The sequence below is a fragment of the Castor canadensis genome, chromosome 1 (assembly GCF_047511655.1).
Source record: "Castor canadensis chromosome 1, mCasCan1.hap1v2, whole genome shotgun sequence".
Lineage (NCBI taxonomy): Eukaryota > Metazoa > Chordata > Mammalia > Rodentia > Castoridae > Castor > Castor canadensis.
Window position 1 is genome coordinate 203119160 of NC_133386.1, and position 24177 is coordinate 203143336.

The 24177-nt window shown below is 53.1% G+C and overlaps 1 protein-coding gene across 1 annotated transcript; it reads right to left on the bottom strand.

Annotated features, from left to right (window-relative positions):
• Positions 1–12694: 12694 nt before the first annotated feature.
• Positions 12695–15186, bottom strand: Cd248 (CD248 molecule). The gene has a single exon (XM_020164742.2). The coding sequence runs from the start codon at positions 15158–15160 to the stop codon at positions 12920–12922; it is 2241 nt and encodes a 746-aa protein (XP_020020331.2). The 5' UTR covers positions 15161–15186; the 3' UTR covers positions 12695–12919.
• Between the last annotated feature and the right edge of the window lie 8991 nt (positions 15187–24177).

Genomic DNA, 24177 nt, shown 5'->3' on the forward strand with positions numbered 1-24177 from the left:
GAGTGGCATCTTCAGTTCAGGATGCTTACTGTGCAAGAGCAACGGGCCGAGGGGCAAGCCCTGATGTGGAACTGCATCTACATGAAGAAAGGACACCCTTTTCTAACTCCCCCACAGGTGCCACGAAGTCTGGCGATAGTCCACCCTAAGTGTAGTGGCATTCCCTGAGGAAGTCATGGCAGAGGGATTTCTGGGCAGTGGATGCTGCTTGACCAAAGGCCTGGGCACAGGGCATGAAGAAGGTGTGATGAGGTAGTAGAGGCAAAGAACCATTGTTTCAGACCAAACTCTAGAACCTATCTTTAAACTTGGGCAAGCATAGCACCGGTGGCTCACGCTGTAATCCCAGCTACTTAGGAGGCAGAGATCAGAGGGATTGCAGTTCAAAGCCAGCCCAGGCACAGTTCTTGAGACCCTATCTTGAAAAAACTCATCACAAAAAAGGGCTAGTGGAGTGGTTCAAGGTGTAGGCCCTGAGTTCAGGCCTCAGTATCGCAAAATTAATTAATTAATTAATTTTAAAAAATAAACTTGGGTCAGCCAGAGCCATGGAAGGTGGCTGAGGAGGGAAGTCAAGAGGCCAGAGCTGCGTTGTTTGGATATTTAGCGAAAGGCCATGTGGGAGGGTGGCGCTGGAGATTGGAGCGCTCCCTGTGCACCAGCCCACAGCCCCAGTTCTTTGCCAGGAAAATCAGTTCTTTGCTCTGAAGTAACGTTAAATGGAAAACCCCGTGGTGCCCGAGCATTTGAGAAGGCTGTAGTGGGCAACAGAGCCAATGTGCTGGTTCCCGCTCCTCCCCACTGGCAAAGTCTTCATCTTCCATCATTCTGCTTCAACACCATAGCCACCCACTGCCCACGGGCTGTTCTCCTTCCTACCTCAATAACAGAACCTCCATTTTACTTCAGCCAGCATTGAGTCCAGCTAAAAGGCAATACTTCTGGCCCCTCTTGCATATACAGTGTCACTATGTGATTTAACTCTAGGATTTGAGAAATAAATGGAAGGTGTTGGAAGGCATTTGCAATATTGAATTTTGAAAAAGAAACAATATTGGTGCAGGCCATGCTGTCTTCTCTGCTTCACTCTCCATTCACCCTGAGATGCATATATGATAGCTGGAACTCCAGCAGCTATCTTGAATCAGGAAACAAACTTGAAAATTGTAGCCATGTGCTGAGGAAGAAGAGAGCAACAATATAAAAGATCGTGGAGGGCAGGAGGTGTGGCTCAAGCAATAGAGTGCCTGCCTAGCAAGTGCAATGGTCCTGAGTTCAAACCCCAGTACAATCAAAAAAAAAAATAATAATCTTGGACTTCTGATGACACCATGGGAGCTTCCGTATCACCCCCTCGTTTGCTGACTTCCAGATTTTAATAAGAAAGAAGCAAGCAGGGTACCAGTGACTCATGCCTGTAATCTTAGCTACTCAGGAGGCAGAGATCAGGAGGATCATGGTTTGAATCCAGCCCCAGACAAATAGTTCGTGAGACCCTATCTCAAAAACACCCAACACAAAAACAGGGCTGGTGGAATGGCTCAAGTGGCAGAGCACCTGCCTAGCAAGCGTGAGGCCCTGAGTTCAAACCCCAGTACTGCCAAAGAAAGAAAGAAAGAAGTAAAATGTTAGTTGATTTAAGTTGCTTTTATCCCCCTCATCTCTCAGCCTTTATTTGCTGCTGTATAACAAATTATCCTAAACACAGTGGCCTACAACAGCAAAGAGGTTCATGCTCTCTTCTGAATTGGAATTCAGACAAGGCACAATGACAATGGCCTGTCTCTGCTGTACAACATGGAGCGCCTCTGGTGGAAGATTTGGAGTGCTCCTTCACTAGTGTGGCTTGTGGTGCCGGCTGAGGCCCTAATGAGGGCGATTGGGTGGAATGCCCACTGGGGCCTCTCTGTGTAACCTGGGCTTCCTCATAGTTCAGTGGTTCAGCTCCATGGACAGTGTACTTGTTCCAAGGATAACTGTCCCCGGAGGGTAGAAACCCTACCCTTCTTTATGACCCAGACTCAAAATCACACAGCTTTGCTTCTGTTTCTTGTCATCGGTCAATTATTAGGAAGGCTCATTCAGATTCAAAGTCAGGGAACGTAATATCCCCACCTTTCAAAGGAGGCTGGTCAATGTCACATTGTAAGAATCACGTGTGGGATGGAAGATATAATGCTGGCTGTCCCCAAAACTGCAATCACCAAACTCAGCGTTCCTCACTGATTGACATCTATAGAGAAGTCTGCAAAACGAATATTAACCCATTGATGATGCTGGCCTGAGGGACGATGGTGGTGACATGTCAGATGTGGGCCTACTGGGGATAGAGTGACATTTGTTGGGACCTATAGGCCTGTGGTAAGTTAAATATGGCCTCAGATGGTTTGTAACTCCTCTTCTTATGAGGTGGGGGTCTATTAGCCTGCTCTTTACATCCTGGTTGGTCTCACTACAAGAAGTGGTGGAGAGGACACTGGGCAATTTCTAAGGCTGAGTCTCAAAAGGCCCCAAAGCTTCCACCTTCTCCCTCTAAGAACCAAGCTGGGAAGACACCAGCCTAAACTGGTAAACTCAAAGCCAAGTGGAGAACTGAGGCCCCCAGCCAAGAGCCAGCATTAGCTGTCAGACAAGGGACTGAGGTCCTCTTGGACACTTCAGTCCCAGGCAAGCCACAGATGACCACAGCCTCATTAGGACTCCAGGTGAGACCAGCCAATGGACTACCAAGCCAATCCCAGCCCAAATTCCTGACCTCCAGAATGGTGAGAAACAAGAAAGAAACCCTTTTTTTTTTTTTTTTTTTTTTTGGCAGCACTGGGGTTTGAACTCACACTTAGTAGTAGGAAGGCACTCTTACTGGGTAGTACTGGGCCTTGAACTTGGCCTTCACCTTGAGCCACTCCATCAGCTCTATTTTTGTGAAGGGTTTTTCGAGATAGGGTGTAGTGGAACTATTAGCCTGGGCTGGCTTCGAACCTCGATCCTCCTGAATAGCTAGGATTATAGGCATGAGCGACCAACATCCAGCAACAAATCCTTGTTGTTTTAGGCCATAACATATTTATTACTTGCAATCGATCACCAATACAGGGTCCTGCACCCCCTTCCACATCACCATGTGTATTGGTGTTTGGTGAACAGCTTCTGTCTCTGGTCTCCTGATGTCTCTTGTCCCTGTGTTCAGCCTCTTTCAGAGCCAACATGGAGGCAGGTATTCATCCTAAACCCTTCTCAAGGGGAGACTTGAGTCTGAGGAAGGGTGCAAGCCTTGTTCCAAAGTCCCAGAGGCCTCTGCTTCTGCCGTGAGACAGAAGCAAGCCACATAGAGCCTGGACCATACACAGCTCCTGATTCCAGCTCCCATCCCCAGCCCACTCCTCTCTCCATTTTCTGTCTCATTAAGGTAAACAGCGCCAGCATTTACCCAAGTGCTCCTCCTCCCCTCTCTCTTCCCCGTCCCCTCCCCCTCTTCCTCTCCCTCCTCACTCTCCTCCTCCTCCTTCTTCTCTTAACTTTGTATTTATGTGAAAGTTCTAAAATCACAAAAGTGGAAAGATACACAATGGAGTATTATTCAGCCATAAAGAAGAATGAAATGTTGTTATTTGCAGGAAAATGGATGGAACTGGAGATCGTCATGTTGAACAAGATAAACCAAACTCAAGATCGTCATGTTGAGCAAGATAAACCAAATTCAAAAAGCCAAATACCACATGTTTTTGCTTAAATGCAGAATCTAGGCCTAAAATGATAACAGTAACAATAATAATGGGACAATAACATAAAAGGGGGATTGTGGAGGGAATCAGCAGGAGGGGGAAGAGTTCAGAAAGGAGGGGGGTGAGCATGGTGGAAGTACATTGCATATATATGAAGATAACAGTGAAACCCACCAAATGCTGTTTGAAAAAGGTGGGGAGGAGGGGCTAAGGGAATGTAAAGGAGAGGTGAATTTGATCATTGTCCCCATCTATGGAAATACCACAGTGAAACTCCTTTACGTGATCAGTGTGTGCCACGGAGAGGTTGTGCAGTAAGAGCCTTGTCCTCAGCACTTAGCACTACGGCCACTGCCCGCCTGTGCTACTTTTCTTTTTAGCAGTACTGGGGTTTGAACTCAGGGCCTCATGCTTGCTAGGCAGGCTCTCTACCACTTGAGTCACATCCCAGGTCTTTTTGGGTTTATTTTGTTTTACAGATGGGGACTCACTAACTTTGCCTGGGCTGGACTCCAGTCCTCCTGCCTCTGCCTCCAGAGTGGCTGGAGTATTCGAGTATTCGTACCCACACCCAGCTTCCGCTTTGTTTTTTGCCTTATCTCCTTTTCTGCCACTCATTGGAAGTTGCAATTCTTTTTATTTATATATGCACAAGTTTGTTTGTGATTCTTTTTTTTTTTCTGGAATTAAAGCCCTGGGAGGCAAATGGCAGACCCTTGAGTGGGATGGTATTCCTGACTGTCACTACAACCGCAGGGTGGCTCTGGGCAAGTCACATATCCACTGTCTGCCTCAGTTTTCTCATTTGCAAAATGGAAGGTCACAACAGCTTTACTTACTTTAGAGGGCTGTCCTAAGGACCGAATGTGGTACTGTGCTAACATGAGGGGCTCAACGTGGGCCGTGCTCCGTAATGTAGCTATTGCCATGGTTCATGTTTTTATTACAGAGTGGGTAGTGGTTACTGAAATGCTCGGGACCAGGAGTGTTTGATTTGGGAACCTTGGCATATGCAAATGAGCTATATAAGCCCCAAGTCTGAACATGGGCTTCAGTTGTGTTTCACATACACCTTACACATACACCTGACACATACAGCTCAAAGGCAATTTCATACATTTTTAGCACACCTGCGTTTTGTCTGTGAGCCAAACTGTGAGGTCAGGTGTGACATTTTCTACTTGGAGCATCAGGTAGCCAACTCAAAAGATTTCTAATTTTGGAGCAGCTGGGATTTTAGATTTTTGGGTTAAGACTGCTCAGCCTATAAATTACAAGTACATACTTAATTTTTTTGGTGGGACTGGGGTTTTGAACTCGGGGCTTCGCACTTGCAAAGCAGGCACTTTATCACTTAAGCCACACCTCCCGTCCACTTTGCTCTGGTTATTTTGGAGATGGAGTCTCATGAACTGTTTGCCCAGGCTGGTCTCAAAGTCAGATCCACTTGATCTCAACCTCCCAAGCAGCTAGGATTACAGGTGAGAGCCACCAGAGCCTGGCTACAAATAGTTACTCTACCTCTTTCTCTGTCTCTCTCTGTCCCTCTCTCTCACACACACACATCACACATCAGATACAGGCGCACACACACTATTCACACCTCACAAACACGCACACACTTTATCAGCAGCCAGCACAGCACTTTGCACATACTGAACGTCCAGTCATTATGTGCTAAGTGAATGCGTCTTGAGCTTCTATCAACACCTCCCAGTCCTTGGGGTTGGCTGGGTCCAGAGGGCCGCATAGTGCAGCAGTGCAGCTGCTTGTCCTGTGGCCAGCCTAGCAGCAGGAGCTGCCATTGCTCTGTACACTTGAAGCACAGCTCCTCCCATCCGTGGTTCCTGGGCCTGAGCAGGGTTGTATCCCAGCCTACCAACCAGGAAGCTTTGTTCCTTCTCTTGGCTGCAGGTCCCAGATCACTGGATATCTGGACGAGCGCCTCCGTACCCACTGTGGCAGGCCCCTGCATTTTTGGCGAGTTTCATCTTCCTCTGTATCACACCTGCTGCGTTCTGTTCTCCAGGACCTGTCAGCATGGAGTCACTTCTGAGTGACCTAGGGCCTATCAAGAAAGCCTAGGAGGATCTGGCATGGAGACAAAAGTTGGCTGCACCCTGAGTAGAGATGAGGAGGAGGATGGGGAAGGTGTGCTGCTGTCCCTTCTAGGAGGAGGCAAAAGCTCCCGGATGTCAGATCAACAAAAGCCAGAAAACCAGACTGGGATAAGTTGGTAACTACACATCAAACCATAGTTGTACTACATCTGTTTCAAGGAGCACTTTCTTACAGATGTCAGCTGAAATAAAAATCTACTAGTTTTCAGCAACCCAAAGTCACACTCCAAAAAGCAGATGTATTTTTATTCTCTTTGACTGATTTTTTTAAAAAGTTAACAAGGGCTGGCAGTGTGGCTCATGTGGCATAATGCCTTCCTAACAAGTAGGAGGCTCTGAGTTGTTTTTCTGTTTGTTTTTTTTTTGTTTTTAAAAAACAGTAATCACACACACGGACAAAAAAAAAAAAAAAAAACCCAAACTTATCAAAAGGGCTAGGGTGTACCTCAGTGGGAGAGGACTTGGTTGCCATGTGTAAGATCCTAGGTTTTACCCTTAGCACCACGAACTAACAAAAAACCTTATAAAGGCCTGGCAAGATGGCTCATGCCTATAATCACAGCTACTCAGGAGGCAGACATCAGGAAGATGGCCCAGGGACAAAGTTAGTGAGATGCCATCTCAACCAAAAGCCAAGCAAGCATGGTGTCACACAACTGCCATCCCAGACATGTGGGAAGCATAGGTAAAATGATTGGTCTGAGGCCAGCCCTGAGCAAAATATGGGAGACCCCTGCTGGGGGCTTGGCTCAAGTGGTAGACCACCTGCCCAGCAAGCAGAGACCCTGAGTTCAAACCCCAGTACCACAAATAAAAATTTATAAAATTAAACTGAGTAAAATAAAAATACTTGTTAAATAGAATATTTGCTCTTCTTTTTTATGCGGTACTAGGGCTTGAACTCAGGCCTATACCTTAAGCCACTCCACAACCCTATTTTTTTTTTGTGATAGGTTTTTTTTTGAGTTAGGGTCTCTCAAACTATTTTCCCGGATTGGCTTTGAACCATGATCCTCCTGATCTCTGCTTCCTGAGTGGCTAGGATTATAGGCATGCCACCGGTACCCAGTTAGATTTCTTTCAATTTGTTATAAAAGCACAATACGTTATGAGGCAAAAAAAATTACTATAAAAGTATGAAGACTATTTTAATAAAGATCAAGTTTGAACCTTTAATTGCAGACTGAATATATGATCATTTAGACAAACAATGTGAACCTACAAAAAGTTAGGGTAGGATTTCCACTCCTCCATTGCTTGCCTCACTTGGGCTGTGTCCCCCAAGTTCATTTGTAGGAAACTTAACCTCCAAGGTCCTATGTTGATGATATTTGGAGATGGGCCTTTGGGAGGTAATTGGGGTTGGATGAAGTCACAAGGATGGGCCCAATGATGGGATTAGTGGCTTTTCAGGAAAAGGAAGAGATCTGAGCTAGCACCTCATTCGTCTCACCCTCCACCATGTTATATGCAGCAAGAAGGCCCTCAATGGATCCTGGCACCTTGATCTTGGACTTCCAAGCCTCTAGAATAGACTTCTAACGTCTGCGGTATTCTGTTAGTTACATAAAACAGTGGGAAGCCAAGGGTAGGAGTGTTAGGGCTCTCGGTGTTTAAGGTGGTAGCACTGGTGGTTTCTGGAATTCTCCTAGCAGCACACATTATAATGGAAACTCAAATGTGTATTTTTGCTTAGAACTGGTTTTTTTTGTTGTTGTTATTGTTTTTGGTTCTGAGGCTCTCACTAACTTTCTACCCTCCTGCCTCCTAAGTAGTGGGATTACAGGCATGTGCCATCATGCCTGGCTGAGCCTCTGTTTTGAGTCCAGATTTGGGTATCCTGGTGTCTTCTTGGGCAGTCCAATCCTCTTGGATGGTCTCCAAACTACCTGAAACTCCACATATCCAAACTGATTGTCTTAGTGCTCCCCTCACCCCCCGACACCTTCCACTAGGCCTCACCATCTTGCAACACATTACATTGGTAGCTAAATTTCAACACAAGATGTGGCAGAGATAAACCACAGCACTGATCACATGATCCCAAGAGTGGCTGCTCCCGTGCCTTTACCTCTGTGAATGGCACCACGTAGGAAACAAGTAACCCAGGAGCCATGTCAGCCTCTTCCTCTGCTTGACGTTTAACCAGATGCTGGGTCCTGTTCCAACCCACTTGCTCTCCACCTCCCAATTTTTCTTTCTTCTCCCAACTCAACTCACTCTCTTCTCTCTCTCTCTCTTTCTCTCTCTCTCTCTCTGTCTCTCTCTCTCTCCTCTGGTGGTACTGGGGTTTGAACTCAGGGCCTCATCCTTGCTAAACAGGCACTTGAACAATTCCACCAACCCTTTTTTGTGATGGTTTTTTTTCAAGATACAGTTTCACAAACTACTTGTCCAGGCTGGCTTGAAATCATGATCCTCCTGATCTCTGCTTCCTAGGATTACAGGCGTGAGCCACTGGCACCCAGCTACCCTAGGGATTCTTGCTGCTGCTCCCTTCTCTGGCCACTTTCTCCCTGGTGGAGTCTCTGATGTATAGCAATGTTTCAAACACTGAATACATGAGTGAACAGATGGATAAGTGACAGGCTATTGTGGATATACTAGCTACTATGGCATCCATTTCCTCAGATGAGGAGGCAAGGTCAGAGACATTAGGGTACTTGCTAAAAGTCCCCCAGTCATTAAATAGCAAAGCTGGCTCTAACTAAGTGTGTAAGAGACACAGTGCTGGCTCTGACCACTGTTCTCCTTTGCCCCCTGATGAAAAATCCCTGAACTCATCAACCATGCAAAGCCTGGACTGCCAAGTGCCCTAAAGCTGCACCTCATCTGGGCACGTGATCTGGACCCCATATTCACAGGCAATGCCTTGTTCACTAGCATCACCCCTCAAACCAGAGATGACTCACTCTTCCTGGGAAGAAGTCGATCCCAGTGCCTCCAGCCTCTCTGAGAATCTGTGTCTTGCAGCTTCATGAGCCCTTAAAAGCCAGTTTCTGAGAGGTGGGCATTTTCTGATTACAGAGGTGGCTATCAGGTGTGGCCTGGCTTTGCTATAGGGGAAAGACCCCGGGGGCCATCTGTATTCAAACCTCCACTTCTCATTGGGCCAACTAGGGCAGACGGCTTGACTTAGGCAAGTGCTTTCAGCTTCCACATCTGGAAATTGGGATAAGAATTGGCACTTAACGGAGGGGTAGACTTGTTCAAAGTACACTGTACACATGTATGGAATTATCACAATTAATCCCCTGTATTACTAATATATGCTAATTTAAACGTGAAAAAAAAAGGCCCTAACTGGGGCCAGGCACACAGTGGCTCATGCCTGTAATCCCAGCTACTCAAGAGGCAGACATCAGTTGGACTCCAGTTTGAGGCTGCCAGGGCAAATAGTCAGTGAGATCCCATCTCAATCAATAAACTGGGCTTGGTGTCATACCAGCTATGAAGGGGGTATAAACAGAATCATAGTCTAGGCTGACTCAAGGCTGTATTAAAAAAATAACTAAAGCAGCTGGACACTGGTGGCTCACACCTATAATCCTAGCTACTCAGGAGGCAGAGATCAGGAGGATCAAGGTCCAAAGCCAGTCTGGGCAAATACTTCCTGAGACCCTATCTTGAAAAAAACCCATCACAAAAAAGGGCTGGTGGAGTGGCTTAAGAAGTAGGCCCTGAGTTCAAGCCCCAGTACCTGAAAAGAATTCCACTCCCCAGGCCTGAAGTTGTCAGGAAGTGGCTGTGGGTAAAGTTGTCACTTGAGCTCCACTGGGTGCCTCAGGCCTGGGGCGAAGGGTGCCCAGTCAGAGTTTAGTTGATGATGGCTCCCTCCTCCTCTGTGGCTCCCAGTCTGGCCCAGTAGCCTTTGAAAACATTTTATGGAGCTCCTGCCCCCTGGAGCTCCTGCCCTCTGGAGCTCCTGCCCTCTGGAGCTCCCTGTGAAGGGATGAGCAGGAAAGTATTTTCAGATTCATGCAGTGATGGGCGCTGAGAGGTCTGCTCTGAATACCGCCTGATGTGGACTCTTCCTTAAAAGCTATGACCTTCCACTCCCACGCAAGGCTTCTGAGCCAAACCCACCCGCAGAACCCGCACCCTAGGAAAAGTGCCCACACTTTGGAGAGCTGAGTGGGGAAGAGGGGAACCCACTAGGAATTCTGGGTCCCTAGGTGAAAAGCTATGTTTTCACTCCTGAGGACAGAACTTACTCATAGTGGAGGAGGCGGAGTTCCACCAACCTCTTTAAAGACTCACAAGGTGACTTAAAGGCTGGCGTGAAGCTCCCTTGGGGACGGATTTGCAAGTACAATGAAGGCCGCCTGTCCTGCGTGGGGAAGGGGGAGTTGGTAGATATTTAAGTAACACAAACATCTAACAAATGAAGGGTCTCAAGTGAGGTCTCCCGGTAGCTGTAAGTCCGCGGTGCCAAAGCCAGGTGGCGCTAAAGTCCCACTCATCGACGCCAGCTTCCTCGACACTCCTCCAGCCAGAGAACTGGGAATCCTGACCAACGGACAGCGTGGGTAGAGGAAGGAGAGGGTGCCAGGGCGGTGTTCTGGGGCATCTTGGCCAGAGACGACGGATTCGGAGGTCTAACGAGTCTGTGCGCTCCATCAGGGCGACTGAGGCCGGGAGCAGGCTGGGCTTGCGTCCCAGAAGGTGGAGCCTAAATGTGGGCGTGGTTATTGCAACCAGGAGGCGGGGCTTGAGGGACATTGGTTTACATACCCTGCGTGGGTGGTACTTGTGCGCAAAGTCTGGGGAGGTGATTCTCTGGGTGGGCGCGACTTCAAAGACTCAGGGGCGGGGCTTGTGAGCATCTTCACGGGGCATCTTCAGGGGTGAGCCATTACCTCTATGTGAAGTGCATTAGCTGTACGCGGGCGGAATTCTACCGCTGGTGTGAGCTAGGTGAGGAGGCGGGGCTTGATGCTGGGGGCGGAGCCTACAGAAGAGCTTTACAAGTTCTCTGCAGGAGGCGGAGCTCGCCTCTCTCCGGGACAGAGTTAATATCTCTGCGGGATTCCCTGAAGAGTCCCCGACTCTGTGAAGGGGCGGAGCCTGCAGTTGTGTTAGGCAGGGCACATGAATGCGTGAGAACGTGTAAACTCTGGGCGGAGTTCATACCTCGAGGAAGACAGGACTAATAAATCTGTCTCCCTCTGCAACGGCCCAGCGGAGGAGGCGGGGCTTATGCTGTTGGTGGGCGGGGTCTTGAGCTGATAGGGTAGAGGGGCGGGGTAACCTGCAGGAATCTCTGAGCTGGCAGGGGGCGGGGCTTGTGGCTTTGGTGGGCGGGGTTTCTGGAGAGCTCCCCAGGGGGGCGTGGCTCATGGCTCCAAGGAACCTAGCGGATTGCACCGGAGTCCCGGGCTGCCTCTGGATGAGGCGGGGTGTGACAGTCAAGGGGCGGAGCCTAAAACACCGCTTGCGGCTTGGGCGGAGCCTGGGCCCGGCGCAGGCGGGGGCTCTGTCCTGGGAGGCCGTCTGTTTAGGCCCGCACGCAGCTCCGCATCTGGTGCTCATTACCGGATGACAAAGAGCCGGCTCTGGGCCCCCTTCCCCACTCCCATCCCCCCGCCGACTGCAGTGCATTTAACCCTTTCCTGCCTTCGGGGCTCTCTGGAGTCCCTGACCTGGGTCACGAGAGGGAACTCCAGTCTTCCCGTCTCGGACGACAGTGTCATTCCTCATGCTGCGCCCTCACCTCCTTCCCAGACCCCAGGAGTCTGGGCAGCCCCGCGACCCCCACTTCCGTTCAGCAAACCTCCTTAGCGGCGTCTCCCAGGTTAAAGCTGGACAGGATCTGGCAGGGGCGTCTGGTTTGAGTTAGGGGAACGTGAGAGTGGCGACGGGGGGCGGTGCATAGCGTTCCCTCCGCCTCCTCTGCGACCCCCCAGATTCGTCCCCAGCTCCAGCTCCGCCTCTCCTGGTTCCCTGGGGCCCAGTCCCTGATCCAGGGGATGGCACAGAGCTCTGGGTAGGGAAGGGGCGCTGGGTCACCCCTCCTCTCCTGCCGGGGTGGTGGTGGCGGCGTTGCCCCGTGTTAATTAGAGGCCAGGAGAGGCTGAAACTGAAAAATTATAGAGGTGGTGGGAACCGGCGCCTCCTCCGCCCAGGTCCTGCCCCTCCCCCATGGCTGTAAACCCAGGATGAGGGAGGTTACCCCACATGCTGCTGTGATCTTTGACCAGACCCTTCAGGACCTTCATTCAAGTTAGGGTCTGCTGAGTTCTCCCGGAGCCCACCTCACTGCCACCCCACACGGAGAAGAGCAAAGTGTGGCCCCTAACGAGAAGGCCTTGCTCCTGAGGCTGCCCAGGAAACTAGACCTGGGTTTGCGCTCTCCCCATTTCAGCTTTCTGGGCTCTGATTCAGGATACTCCCCAGAACAAGAGGCAGGAGCGCCTCCTCTTAAGATTACCCTGAGCTCCAGCTCCTGACTTCTGGGCAGCCTTCAAGGACAGTGTGTTCAGAAGAAAGTTCAGAGAAACTCACCCACTGCATGCTCCTTCTTTCTCCTGATACTAGCCCCAGAGCCCATCTTTGACCCCTAAACCCCAGTTTAGCAGAAGCCCTCATCCCAGGACACCTTCCCAGATTCAGCACTTTCTCAGAGTTTCAGTCAAAAGAGGAACAAATACAGAATTCTCCCCCTGCCAAACCTCAGACTCCTGGGCTTGCCGTGTGACAGTGGGCAAGCCTGGCCTTCTCAGCTCCTGCTTCCCTGAGCATTCCTGACGCATACCTCCCTTAAGGGGTCTTACCTTACCCAGACAAACTGAAGGAAGATCCATTCCTTCTCTCTGAGATCTCCCAGACCCTTCCCTCAGGCACCAATGCAGGTCAGGAGCTTTGGGTGAGGTTGGCACCCCATTTATTGGAGAAGACCCCAACACCCACCCCTGAGGTCCTGGGGAACTTGGCATATCCTCTGCCATGAGTGCTGGGCCCTGGGAGCGGAATCTCTCTGTCCAGCTGGGCAGCCCCCACGGATCCCTGGCGCAGCCTCAGCCATGTGTCCAGCGCATGTCCCTTCCCCCGACCCCGCAGGGGGAATCTGTGCCTGCATCACACACTGGTTCTGCAGGTCTGTACCCCTGTCAGGCTGCCCCTGGGGGGCATGGGTTCCGTGGGGCCCTTGCTCCCAGCATGAGTGACCCAGCGATAGCAGTCAGTGATGCGCTTGTTGGATGCATGGGGGCCACAGCGGGTGCAGTACACAATGCCCAGCGCAAGTAGGACCACCAAGAAGACACATGTTGGCACCAGGAGTGCCACCAGCAGCCACCGGTCATCCCTCTGGCTTCGACCTGCCAGACCAGCCTCTGCCAGGGCTGTTGGAGCTGCTGTAGGGGCCACTGAGGGCAGCCATGGGGCCAACTTGGGACCAGAGCCTCCTTGCCTTGGGACTTGGGGGGCTTTGGAATGGGACTGGGTAGTGCTGATGCGGAAGGTCTGGTTAGCTGAACTCTGAGGAGGCAGGGGAGTAGGGAGGTCTGGAGGCTGGGAAGCAGCAGGTCTAAGTTTGTGATGGACAGCAGTCACAGGGGACCTGGAAGTGGTGGGCAGAGGGGGCTGGACAGTGGAGATAATGGAAAGGTGGGGGGCCTGGCTTTTGAAGGCTGGGACATTTGGGGCCATAGGGACTTGACGGGCACTAGAGATGGTGCCCTGAGGGGCAGTGTTAGCTGGGATTCGAGGCAGATGAGTGGTGGCCTGGGTATCTGGAAACATGGGGGGCTGGTGGGCAGGGGACAGTTTGGGATATCTGGCTGAGATAATGGGAGGCTGGTGGACAGGGGGCAGATCTGGATAGCTGACCTCGATCCTGGGGATCTGGCGGTCAGGGAGCACAGCTGGGTGCGTGGCAGGGACCATGGGGGGCTGGTGGGCAGGGTTCAGGGTGGCAGAGATAATAGGGGTCTGGTGGGCAGAAGGCAGTGTAGGGCGTGTGGCAGAGACCACCACAGGTCCAGTGGCAGAGAGCACTGAGGGGACCCTGGGGGCACTGAGTGGGGGTGGCCATGTGGGCTCCGGGTAGGGTCTCCTCGGCTCTCTGTCCTCTGGGAAGCTGGGTCGATAGGCCAGGCGAAAGTCAGGGGGCTGTGTAGGCTCCATCCACAGGATTCCAGGCTCCTCTGTCCAGCCACCATCGAAGACCTCCCAGGCCTCCTCTTCATCTTCTCCTTCCTCCCCATCATCCAGCAACTCATCTCCAAGGTCCTGGGAAGCTCGGGCACCCATGGCCCCTGCAGGGCTACAGCTGATGCCATCTGCCTCAAGCTCATGACCCTCGCTGCAATAGCACTCAAAGCCACCAACGTAGTTGACACACATCTGCTGGCACACACCGGCGATCTGGCACTCATCCGTGTCCACGCAGCGGTGTGGCTCATCCTCAGCTGGCCGGAAGCCCAGGCGACAGTGGCAGCTGTAGCCTTGTGGCCCACCAGGCTCACACTGCTGCTCACACGGGGCCTGAGCACAGGGGTCCTCACAACTGTGTCCATCTGCGGCCAGTCGGAAGCCCTCAGTGCAGCGGCAGGACACATGACCATCAACCTCCTCCACACACTCGTGTTCACAGCCCCCATTGTCTGGACCACAGCCAGTCCCTGGGCACAGAGGTCCAGCCTGGGACCAGCCCACCCCACCTGAAGGCTGCTTCACGCAGAGCAGAGAGGCTCCTCTGCCAGCTTGGCACTGCACAGCAGCCACGGAGCCAAAGGGCAGCCACTCCAACTCTGTAGAGACCAGGTGGAAGGGTGTCGTGTAGACTGCTGGGCCAGCCTGGCCCACCTCATCTGGTAATGCTCGGCAGGCGCCCTCGAAGCCGAACTGGCACAGGTAACCATCAACAGCCAGCGTGCAGGAGCCCTCAAGCCAGCGATGCTCACCGCTGGCCTCAAGAGCAGCACAGCGCTGGGCCGGGCAGGGCCCTCCGGTCGCTGGCTGGGCCCAATTGGTGAAGGCCGTGTCCTGGTCTCCCGTGGTCCATGTGAAACCTCGCAGTGGGCGCTGCGGCTGGCATTGGCGTGCCTGCCTCTGCAGCCCAATCCACAGCAGTCCACTGGTCGGGCCGGCACCCACCAAACTGTCCACACGCTGGGCTTCTTCGGGTGTCCGCGGAGTGGCCAGGTCACCCCCCAGCTCACGGCACGCCCGCCAGGCCTCCAGAAAGGTGCGGCGTCGGGGGAAGAGGGCGTAGCAGCTGCTGGGGCTGCAGGCGGCTCGGGGCTCGGTGGCCCAGGGGGCCTGGCCCAGCGCGGGCACGGTGGCGGCCCAGGCCAGCAGCAGGCGCAGCAGCATCGCGAAACCCCCGGACTGGCCGGGCCCGGGGCCCGCGGCTGCTCTTGACAGGGGGAGGGACGGCGGCCTCTGGCGGGCGGGCCGGGGGCGGGTCCCGCCGGGCTCGGGCCTTGTAAGGAGCCGGCTGGGGCCGCTGCCAGCTCCCGGCTCCAGCTCCCCGGGGGCTGGGCCGCCAGAGCAGGAAGCAGTGGGGTGGGGGATGCTGGGGTGGGGGGCAGAGGAGGGGAGGAGGCGCAGTTAACCGGCAGCCCCAGGCCCCACAGGGCTGGGAGTCAGGGAGAAGGGGAAACGCCTGCCTGCGAGGCAGCCCGACCCTCCGAAAACCCCAGCGCAGTCCGCGGCTCCAGGCAGTGGGGTAAGGTCGCTTTACAGAAAATCACAGAGACCTGAATCTGGACACACTGACCTCCACACACCGCTGCACAGGCTCAGACCAACAACATGCTCGGGCCATCCCTTTCTGACCCCATATAGGTGTGCACGCTCCTCTCCCAACCCCACTCCAGGAAGATGTTCTGGGACACCCTGTCTGTCTGTCAGTCTCAGGCCAAGCCCTTGCCTCACCATGGTCCCGGAAGGCTTGCAGACCCCTCCCACAAGTGCATGGATCTGTCTGACATGCTGCCTAGGTACACATGCAAAGATGGTGGAGTCTGCTACTCAGGAAGCAGCTTGAAAACCCCTTGTGCACTCACTGAGCCCCTTCCTCAGCCCACCCCACTCCCAAGCTTTCTGACTCCAGCTGGGCCAGCGTTAGGGGGCGGGGAGATGAGGCTAAGTACTGCCCTCCCCTCACCCTTGCTCAGCCTGGGGCCCTGGGAACCTGGGCTTAGATGGAGAGGATGCAGCCCCCAAACAGGAAATGCCTCTCTGGGCTCCTGCTTGCAGGAGGACAGGGTGCATGGGTTAGGGGCGGGTGGGGGCTGGGCTGTACTCAGGGTAAGCAGTGCTGGCTGTGAGGGGTTCAGTATGGGTACTGGGTTCACTGACACATGCATGTGTGACACAGGCATCACATCATGGAGCCCTCCCTGCTCCCAGAGCCTGCTGCATGGACCTGGCTGGAGTCCTCTTCCCTTCCTAGAGGCTGCTGGAGGCATGTGCTCTGAGCCAGGCACCCAGGATGGCCCCTGGGGAGCTAATTGGAGAATTAACCCAGTCACAGCCTCTGCATTCTTGTTTGTTTGTTTGTTTAACTTTTTATTTTACTTTTAAGAGGCCAATTTTTGCTGTGTTGTCCAAGCTGGCCCCAAACTCTTGGACTCAAGCTTTCCCTCTACTCGGCCTCCTGACTGGTACTACAAGCACTTGACACCAACAAATCCTTTGTATTCTTAGCACATTTTTGAAGGGGGGAAGGTAAGGAAGAGGTTCTGATCCGCAGGATCAGATTCCCACTTTGCCACTGATCTGCTGTGTGACTTTGGGGAAGTCACTGACCTTCTCTGGACCTCCATTTTTCTTCTTTTCTTTCTCTCTTCCTCCCTTCCTTTCTTTCACAGGGTCTCACTGTGTAGCAGTGCTGGGATTATAGGCAAGTGCCACCATACCCAGCTTCCGTTTTTCTTATCTTCGATACTGGGGTGCTATGTCAGGGATTTTAGCTCTGTGGAGCTACTGTAGCACAGTACTCGCTGTTTGCAAATGTGCTTTGTGAGCTATGGAACATTAAAGGAATGTTCCTTAGGGTTCTGAGTAAATCTGGGTGGGGACTAGGTTAGGTCTTACTAACCACCTTACAGTGCCCTGTGAGGCCTGGCAGACCTGGCTAGTCTCTAAGAACCAGGGCTTATGAAGCACTTGCTTTATGTTCAGAGCTTCGTTCTATGCCCATGGAGCACAGGAACTTCTCCTCTTCTCAGAAGAGCAAAGTCCATCTTTCCATTGCTCAGGCCCCAAACCTTGAGCTCACCCTTTCACACCCCACATCGAATCTCAGCAAATCCTGTTGACTCCATTTTCAAAATAGATGCAGAGTCTGACCACTTCTCATGGCCCATGAGACTATACTCTCCCACCTAGAGTCTCAAAACAGCCTCTACCATCTCTCTTGCTTGCTCCATCCTGCTGGAGGGATCCTTTAAAAACCTAAGTCAGATCCAGTCCCTCCTCTGCTCAGAACCCTCTGAAGTCCAGGCTCTCATCTCACTCAGAGGAAGCCAAAGTTCCCACCATGCGATCTGTCTCCAAACTAATTCCACCGTGTCCCCTCACTTCCTCTGCTCCAGTCACTCTGATCTCCATGCTAGTCCTTAAATTCATCAGGCCCTCTGCCCCAGTACCTTTGTCTCTGCAGTCACCCTGCATACAGCACTGTTCCTGCAGTATCCAAACGCTCTATTCTTAACTTCCTCAGGACTCAATTCAAGTGTCAGAGTCCTTCACCCCCACCCCCAGAGACTCCCTGCCCCTGTCTTGCTCCATTTCCCTGCTCTGAACCCATTACTCTCTGACATTGTTGATCTCCTAATGGCTGAAATCCTCCCAACCAGTTTCTCTGCCTTGGCAGAAGTAATTATTTGTTGTAGGGTCTGTGCTGTGCTTTGTAAGATGCTTAGCAGTATCCCTGGCTTCTATCTAGATGTGACTAGATTTATCAAAAATGTCCCCGGACAGCCACGCGCCAGTGGCTCACACCTGTAATCCTAGCTACTTAGGAGGCAGCGATCAGGAGGATCGGGGTTCGAAGCCAGCCCAGGCAAATAGTTAGCGAGACCCTATCTCAAAAATATTCAACACAAAACAGGGCTGGTGGAGTGGCACAAGTGGTAGAGCACCTGCCTCGCAAGCTTGAAGCCCTGAGTTCAAACCCCAGTACTGGCAAAAAAAAAAAATGTCTTCAGACATTGCTACATCAACCTCAGTAGAGAACTTCTGCCCTTGGAGACTGTGAGCTCCATGACAGCAGCGTCATTGTAATGTTTCCTGCTGTATCCCTGGAGCCTGGAAAGCTGCTGGCACCAGAGATGGTGATCAGTTAGGGTTTGTTGAATCACTGAATGAGGCTCAAGTAAGATGCATTGGGCTCAGTGAGATGCAGTGGGGAAGTTGAGCTTCTGCAAGGAGTCAAAGCCCACTTGATTCCCACACTCATTGGTCATGAAGTCAGACCATCCCAGAACTGGGAGATCCCTGGCAATCAGCAAGTCTTCTTGCAATGGGGAAAACTGAGGTCCAGGGAGTCTCAGACTGAGTGAGCAGCAGGGCTCAGACTAGAACTAAGGGCTCCTGATTCTTGTTCCAGTCTTCTTTTTGCAGTGGAGACTGAGCAGTAGGCATGATGTCAGTGGGAAGGAGGCCTAGACCAGAGCCCAAAGTACTGACTGAGGCAAGAGCTCACATAGATCTGTTTGAAACACAAAGGACTCCCGTGGGCTTGGGACAAGGGACATGAGAGGGGGAATGGTGAGGAGTTGAGGTTGGTCTGGAAGGTCTTGAAGTTCCACAATGGCTGGGACTCCATTGTGGAAGCCATGGGAAGAGAGACACAATGAGGGATCGATGAGGGATGTCCATGGCTGGTGGGTGGAGGGTGGAGGGGACCGGAGGCCAGGGACCAGTTAGGAGGCTGTTGCAATCGGCTAGAAAAGAGGAGGGAGCTGGCTTGAGAGCCAGCAGCAGGGCGGGCCGGGCTGGGGGAGGCAGCCTCTGGAGGCTCCTTGGGGGCGGTCCTGAGCCTGGTCCAAGGGTGTGGTGAGCGCAGTCATGCTTCGGGCAATGGCCAGTGCTGGGCGTCTAAGAGGAGGCTGTAGGATGTCTGGCAAGTGGGTGGGTCAGATCAGAGGTCAGGATCCCAGCTTCAGTGGGGATGAGGGGTTGGGGGGCATGCTAAGGAAGCAGGATGAGTAGGGTCAAAGGTCAAATTCCAGATGTACTAGCTGGGCCTACTTGTAAGTTGGAGGGAAGCCTGAACAGGATAGGAGGCTTGGAGTGCTTCTCTGGCCCAACAAGGCTAAGGGTTGGGGGGATCAAGGATAAGACTTAGAGACATGTCTGGGTCTCCAAGACATGGGTGAGAGGGTGCCCAGCACTCACCTGTCCCCTTCAGGTTGGAAGAGGTAGTGTGGAGGCTGCCCTAGTTGGGATGGAAGACACGGGAAGCACAGGATCGTAGATCTGGGTGTAAGGAACTGGGAAGGGGCTACTTGAAGTTTTGCTCTGCCTACTGCACTGGTTGTCCTGACCCATCTTGGTTCGCCCATAGCACAAAGAAGATATTCATGACACAATAAATGCTTGGAGATGGGAGGGTGGGTGTATGGATATTGGGTGGATGCATGGATGGATGGATGCATGGGTGTGTGGGTGGATTCAGGGATGCCTGGATAAGTGGATGCATGGAACGATGTTGAGGATGGGTGATTGACAGATGGGGAGACAGATGCGAAGATGGAAGGACACGGGAATGAGCAAGTGGATAGGTAGATAGGTGGGTAAGTGGATGGATGCGTGGATGAGAAGATGGATACAGGTATACAGGCAAAAGTGGGAGGTGCCGATTCATCACCAGTGGCCACCGTAATGAGTGATATGCTCAAAATGAACCTCTAGGTCTCAGCAGGAGCACAGTGTGCTTGCACTACCACAGTGGGGATCAAGTGCAATGCTTCCCCTGGTACCACACAGCCATGTTCTCTGCTGGGGCCTGATGGCCAACAGGTCTCCCTGGTCGGGGTGGGGGTGGTGGCAGCAATGTGCTTTCCAAGCTCAAAGTGCCAGGTTCAGCTAACATTGAGGGGTCAGGAAACTTGGGGCTCTGATCATGACCCAAATGGGAACAGCTCACCTCGAGAGGGCAAGAAAGGAAATCCACATCCCCAGAAGGAGTCATGTAGAGGCCTATGGTGGTTTTGATACGTTGTGTGCACCCTTGGGGAGAAGGGAGAGGGGAGAGGGGGAGGGCCGCCTGCAGAACGGCTGGCCTAGAACAGCTGGTGGGGGGGGTCGAGTGAGATTGGGGGGCGCCCCCCGGGCAGGCGTCCTGGACAGCCTTGGCACGCCGGCCCGCTGAGCCAGCACATAGCTCTGTGTACAAATCACCTCCTTTCCTCCGTTTTCTTCTGTCCCACCCCCACCTCCTTCCATGTCTAAACTCTTCCCAAACCACCCCAGCCTTCAGGCTGTCAGGAGGAAGGGCTGAGGGTGGGCGGGAGGGACCCGGTTTTGGGTGGGAGCCAGAGGAGGGGAAGTGGGAGAGGTCCCACCCGGGCAAGAGTGGGAGAGGGAAGGGCATGATTGCTGTCTTCTCCCCACCCCACACAGGAGTTGTTTCTGGAGGGAGAATCTTGCAGGGAGGGGGTCAGGATGCTGGGGACATGACAGAGTGGGGTGGGGGGGGAGAGGGAAAGGGGGAAGGCTTGGAGAAGGAGGGCTCAGGAAGAAGGGGGACTGTCCCTCCTCAGAGCCCCTGAAGGTAAAGGATTGTGACAGCTGGAGGCAGCTGAGCATAGGGTGGGGCCTTTGCCATGGAGACCCTGTGTGTGTGTACAGGACAATGTGTTTGCCTGCATGCTAGTGTAAGTGTGCACACGTGCTTGCACAGGCCTGGCATTGCTACGGATATGCACTGCTGGGTGATATGTGTGTCCCAGCAAGCCCACACCTGTGCCCACAGCTGTGAGAATGAGCTATATGGTCGCCCCCAGGGATTGCCCAACCTGGACACAGCTGGGAACCCAGTTCCCTCTCTGGCAGATGCCTGATCGCAACATCTGGCAACATGTGCCCTTAAGAAAGGGAAACCAACCGTAGAGCCCACTTTAAGACTTGCCCCTCAGTGTGCAGGCAGTTCTGCTCAAGGGCAAGGGGCTCCAAGGTGTGGATCCTCTGCTGAAGGCTTGCCACCAAGGGGGACCAATTTGTCCCAGTTAGCTGAGGGCTTTCTGGTTTCAGTCCTGTGTCTCTCCCCGACTTGGGCAAACGTGATGATGGGTCCTACTGTCACAGGGACAAGTCTCTTTCCACTACATAACTTCTCCATCTACCCCAGTCCTAGGTTCCTCCCTCCTGCCCCACCCCACCTCTGGAACTTTCTCCAAAGTTTCTTCTTACTTCCCTTCTTTTCCTGTGCAAAGCTTCTTCCTCCTGCCCCCTCAGCATCCCCAGGGACCTCTGTGTCTCTGTCTTTCTCTCCCTGCTCCTCTCTCTTTTCTTTCGGTGTCGGGGTCTCTAGCTCTCCTACTAGTCTTGGGGATCTCTCTGTCTACTCTTCCTGCTCCCAGGATTGTCTCTGTATTGCTCTGGGGTTTGTCTCTCCATTGTACATCTCCTCTGGGTCTCCACTCTGCATCTTCTGTGTCTCCCTGTCTCTGTCACTGAGTCATTGGCTTGCCACGGTCCCTGGGTGGTCCAGCCTTCACCCTCTCTCCCCCTGCACTGAACACCCCCCACCCGGGCTGGCTGGGGTGGGAGCCAGGTCTGGGGGCTGTGACCAGGCCCGGAAGGAGAACCTAAGCAGACATGATATTTATGTTGGGACTTCAAAGTAGAGCACAGGCCGTGGTGGGGGTAGAAGGGGCTGGCAAGCAAAAGTCAGACTGAGGTCAGCTCAGTCCCCTCCCTGGTGAGGGTCTCCTTGGTGACATACACCTCCCCCATGGGACACCAGGACCCAGAGTAGGGACAAAATGTGCTATTTTGGTGCAGAGTTCCAAGAAAGGCACTTCCGGTGCCCTCACCCTGCCCCTAGCCCTGTCCTTTCTTCCTGTCACCCTGCAGCTGGGTCTGGGCTTTCTGGACCCTACCTCCTCTTAGCATCAGCCTGGCTGGGGAAACGGGGTTCTGGGGGTGGCAGGACCAGAGGGCTCGATCTCAGCAGGAAAACATCCTTGGCGTTGGGACAGCCTGTGCGCTCTCACTCTGGCAGAGGCCTGGCCTGGCAGGGCCAGTGGCGGGCCTGTAACCCTGTCAGCCCCAAGCAATGGGGCCAGGCAGGCCCAGCCACGCCAGGCCTCTAGAGTCCACTTGAGGACTGCCTGCCTGAAGGCCTGAGAGGCTAAATGGGCTGTTAAGGTCACCCCACCCTTGATCTCTGTTTTTGCCCTAACCCCAGCTAAAGACACCCAGCTGTTGAGTGGGCGGGGTGGCAGGCAGGGCTGATTGTCTCATTCTGCAGTTTAGCTCTGGGTTCTAAGCCCCTCCCAGGAGCCTCGCCCTTCAGGCACTCCTTCAGGCTGGGCCACCCCCTTAGGAAGCCCCCATCCCAGACTAGGTACTTGCTCTTGACTCAGAACCCACAGATAAAAAGGCCACCCAGGCCCCCAGAACCCCAGTCACTGGGCCAGTGCTCCCCCCAGATCTTCAGGGCTCCTCCTGTGAATCAGGCTGGCTGGAATCTGATGAGCTCAGGCTGCCCCGCCCAGCCTGCCTGCCTCAGCCTCCTGCCTGGCCCGTGGGTTTGCCACACCCCACATAGGGGTCTTCTCATAGATTCATATCCCCCTCCTGGGGTCACAAGGACTGTGGTGGGGGAGTGAGGCAAGGGTAGGCCCGGACTGGAAGAAAGATTAGGAGAGGGGCTTGGACCTCCTATGCATGTTCCAAAGTAAAAAGCATGGGGGAGGGGGCACGTTTGCACTTCCAGAGCTCAGAGTATGAAGGGGAAGCTGTGTGCTGTCTCAAAGATGGTGGTATGTTGCTATATCTGTGGGTGTTGGTGGCAGTTCTGCATAGGTAGGTCTAAGTGTGTTGGGAAGGTACTGTGTAGATGGTCACCTGTCCTCATGTTGACTTGTCCTCACATGTCCTAGCAAGTTCAGTGTATGCCTGTTAACCCTTGGGATGCCTGGGTGCTATTATACCTGCCATGGCTGCCAAGATGTCACACACTGTGCGCTGGAGTGTGGGTCAGGGTGTAAGTATGCTAAACAGTGGGTGTGAACATGGGTCACAAGGCTATGGTGGGGTGTTAAACATAATGAGGGTGGGTCAGGGTGAGTCTCAATGACTGTTGTCCACCCCACCCCTCAGGCCATCCCATAGGCCCCTGACTTCTGGGCTGGCCTGGCTCTAGAATTTGGGACAGGCAGCCTCTCCCTTACCCAATTCCTGACTCCCTTTCACAGGATCCATGCTTCCTCCCTAGCACTGGCTGAACATGAGACCCCTGGGTGGCTTCAGCTAAGAAGGACACCTGGCATGGGTTGGAAATGAGGTGTCCAAACCCCCTGGTGGCAGTGATGGAGAAGGTGCCATTCCGGGAACACAGGATCATTTGGTGGAGTCTTCCTGAACCCACATTCCACATCCCTCTTCACTAAGTGCTAATTCCGGCTCAGGCATTGTTCTACCTCCCCCCCACCCCCAGCTTGCTGGAAACCAGGTCGACTTGGCTCTGGCATGCCAGTGGGGGAGACAGACAATACAACTAGGGTGACTTTACAAGTGTTAGGTGTGACATTTCCAAGCAAGGAAATGACTTGGTTGCTCTCAACAGATCTGAACGGCAGGTCAGGGTCCCAGTCCTGGTCTGCAGCAGTGGAGGCTGGATTAGACCCATCCCCTTCAGAAAAGCCTTGGTGGTGGCAGGGTGTGCAGAACCCCTAGAGCACAGTGGCTCTCAGCACCTGATCTCAGCCTGAGGACAGCGAGCTTTGACCGTTCCCTGAGAGTAGAGCTGAGGGTGCTGGGTGCTTGGTCCGTATGAGATACTTAATACATTTTTGAGACAGGGTCTCACTGTACCCCAGGCTGGTCTCAAACTCACGATCCTCCTGCCTCAGGCTACTGGATGCTGGGATTGTAGGCGTGTGCCACCACACCCCGCTTTTATAGATTATTGAGTGGACAAGTAAATGAGTCTCTGTTCTGAAAGATTTGTAGAACCTGGTGTTTGAGTCCTTTGCCCTGTAACAAGCCACTCTCCCAGAGCAAGCCTCAGGCTCCTCATCTGTAAAATGGGGATGACTCAGTCTTAGGCTGGCCTATTATTGCCCATCCTGCCTGGAGCCCCAGACCATGTATCACAGCCCTCGGTCTTGCTGATTTGGCCTGAACCCCTGAGCAAGCAGGTAAACCAA

Bases quoted from the DNA above. Each gene is read 5' to 3' on its own strand.
- Cd248 (XM_020164742.2), bottom strand. From the start codon at position 15,160: ATGCTGCTGCGCCTGCTGCTGGCCTGGGCCGCCACCGTGCCCGCGCTG.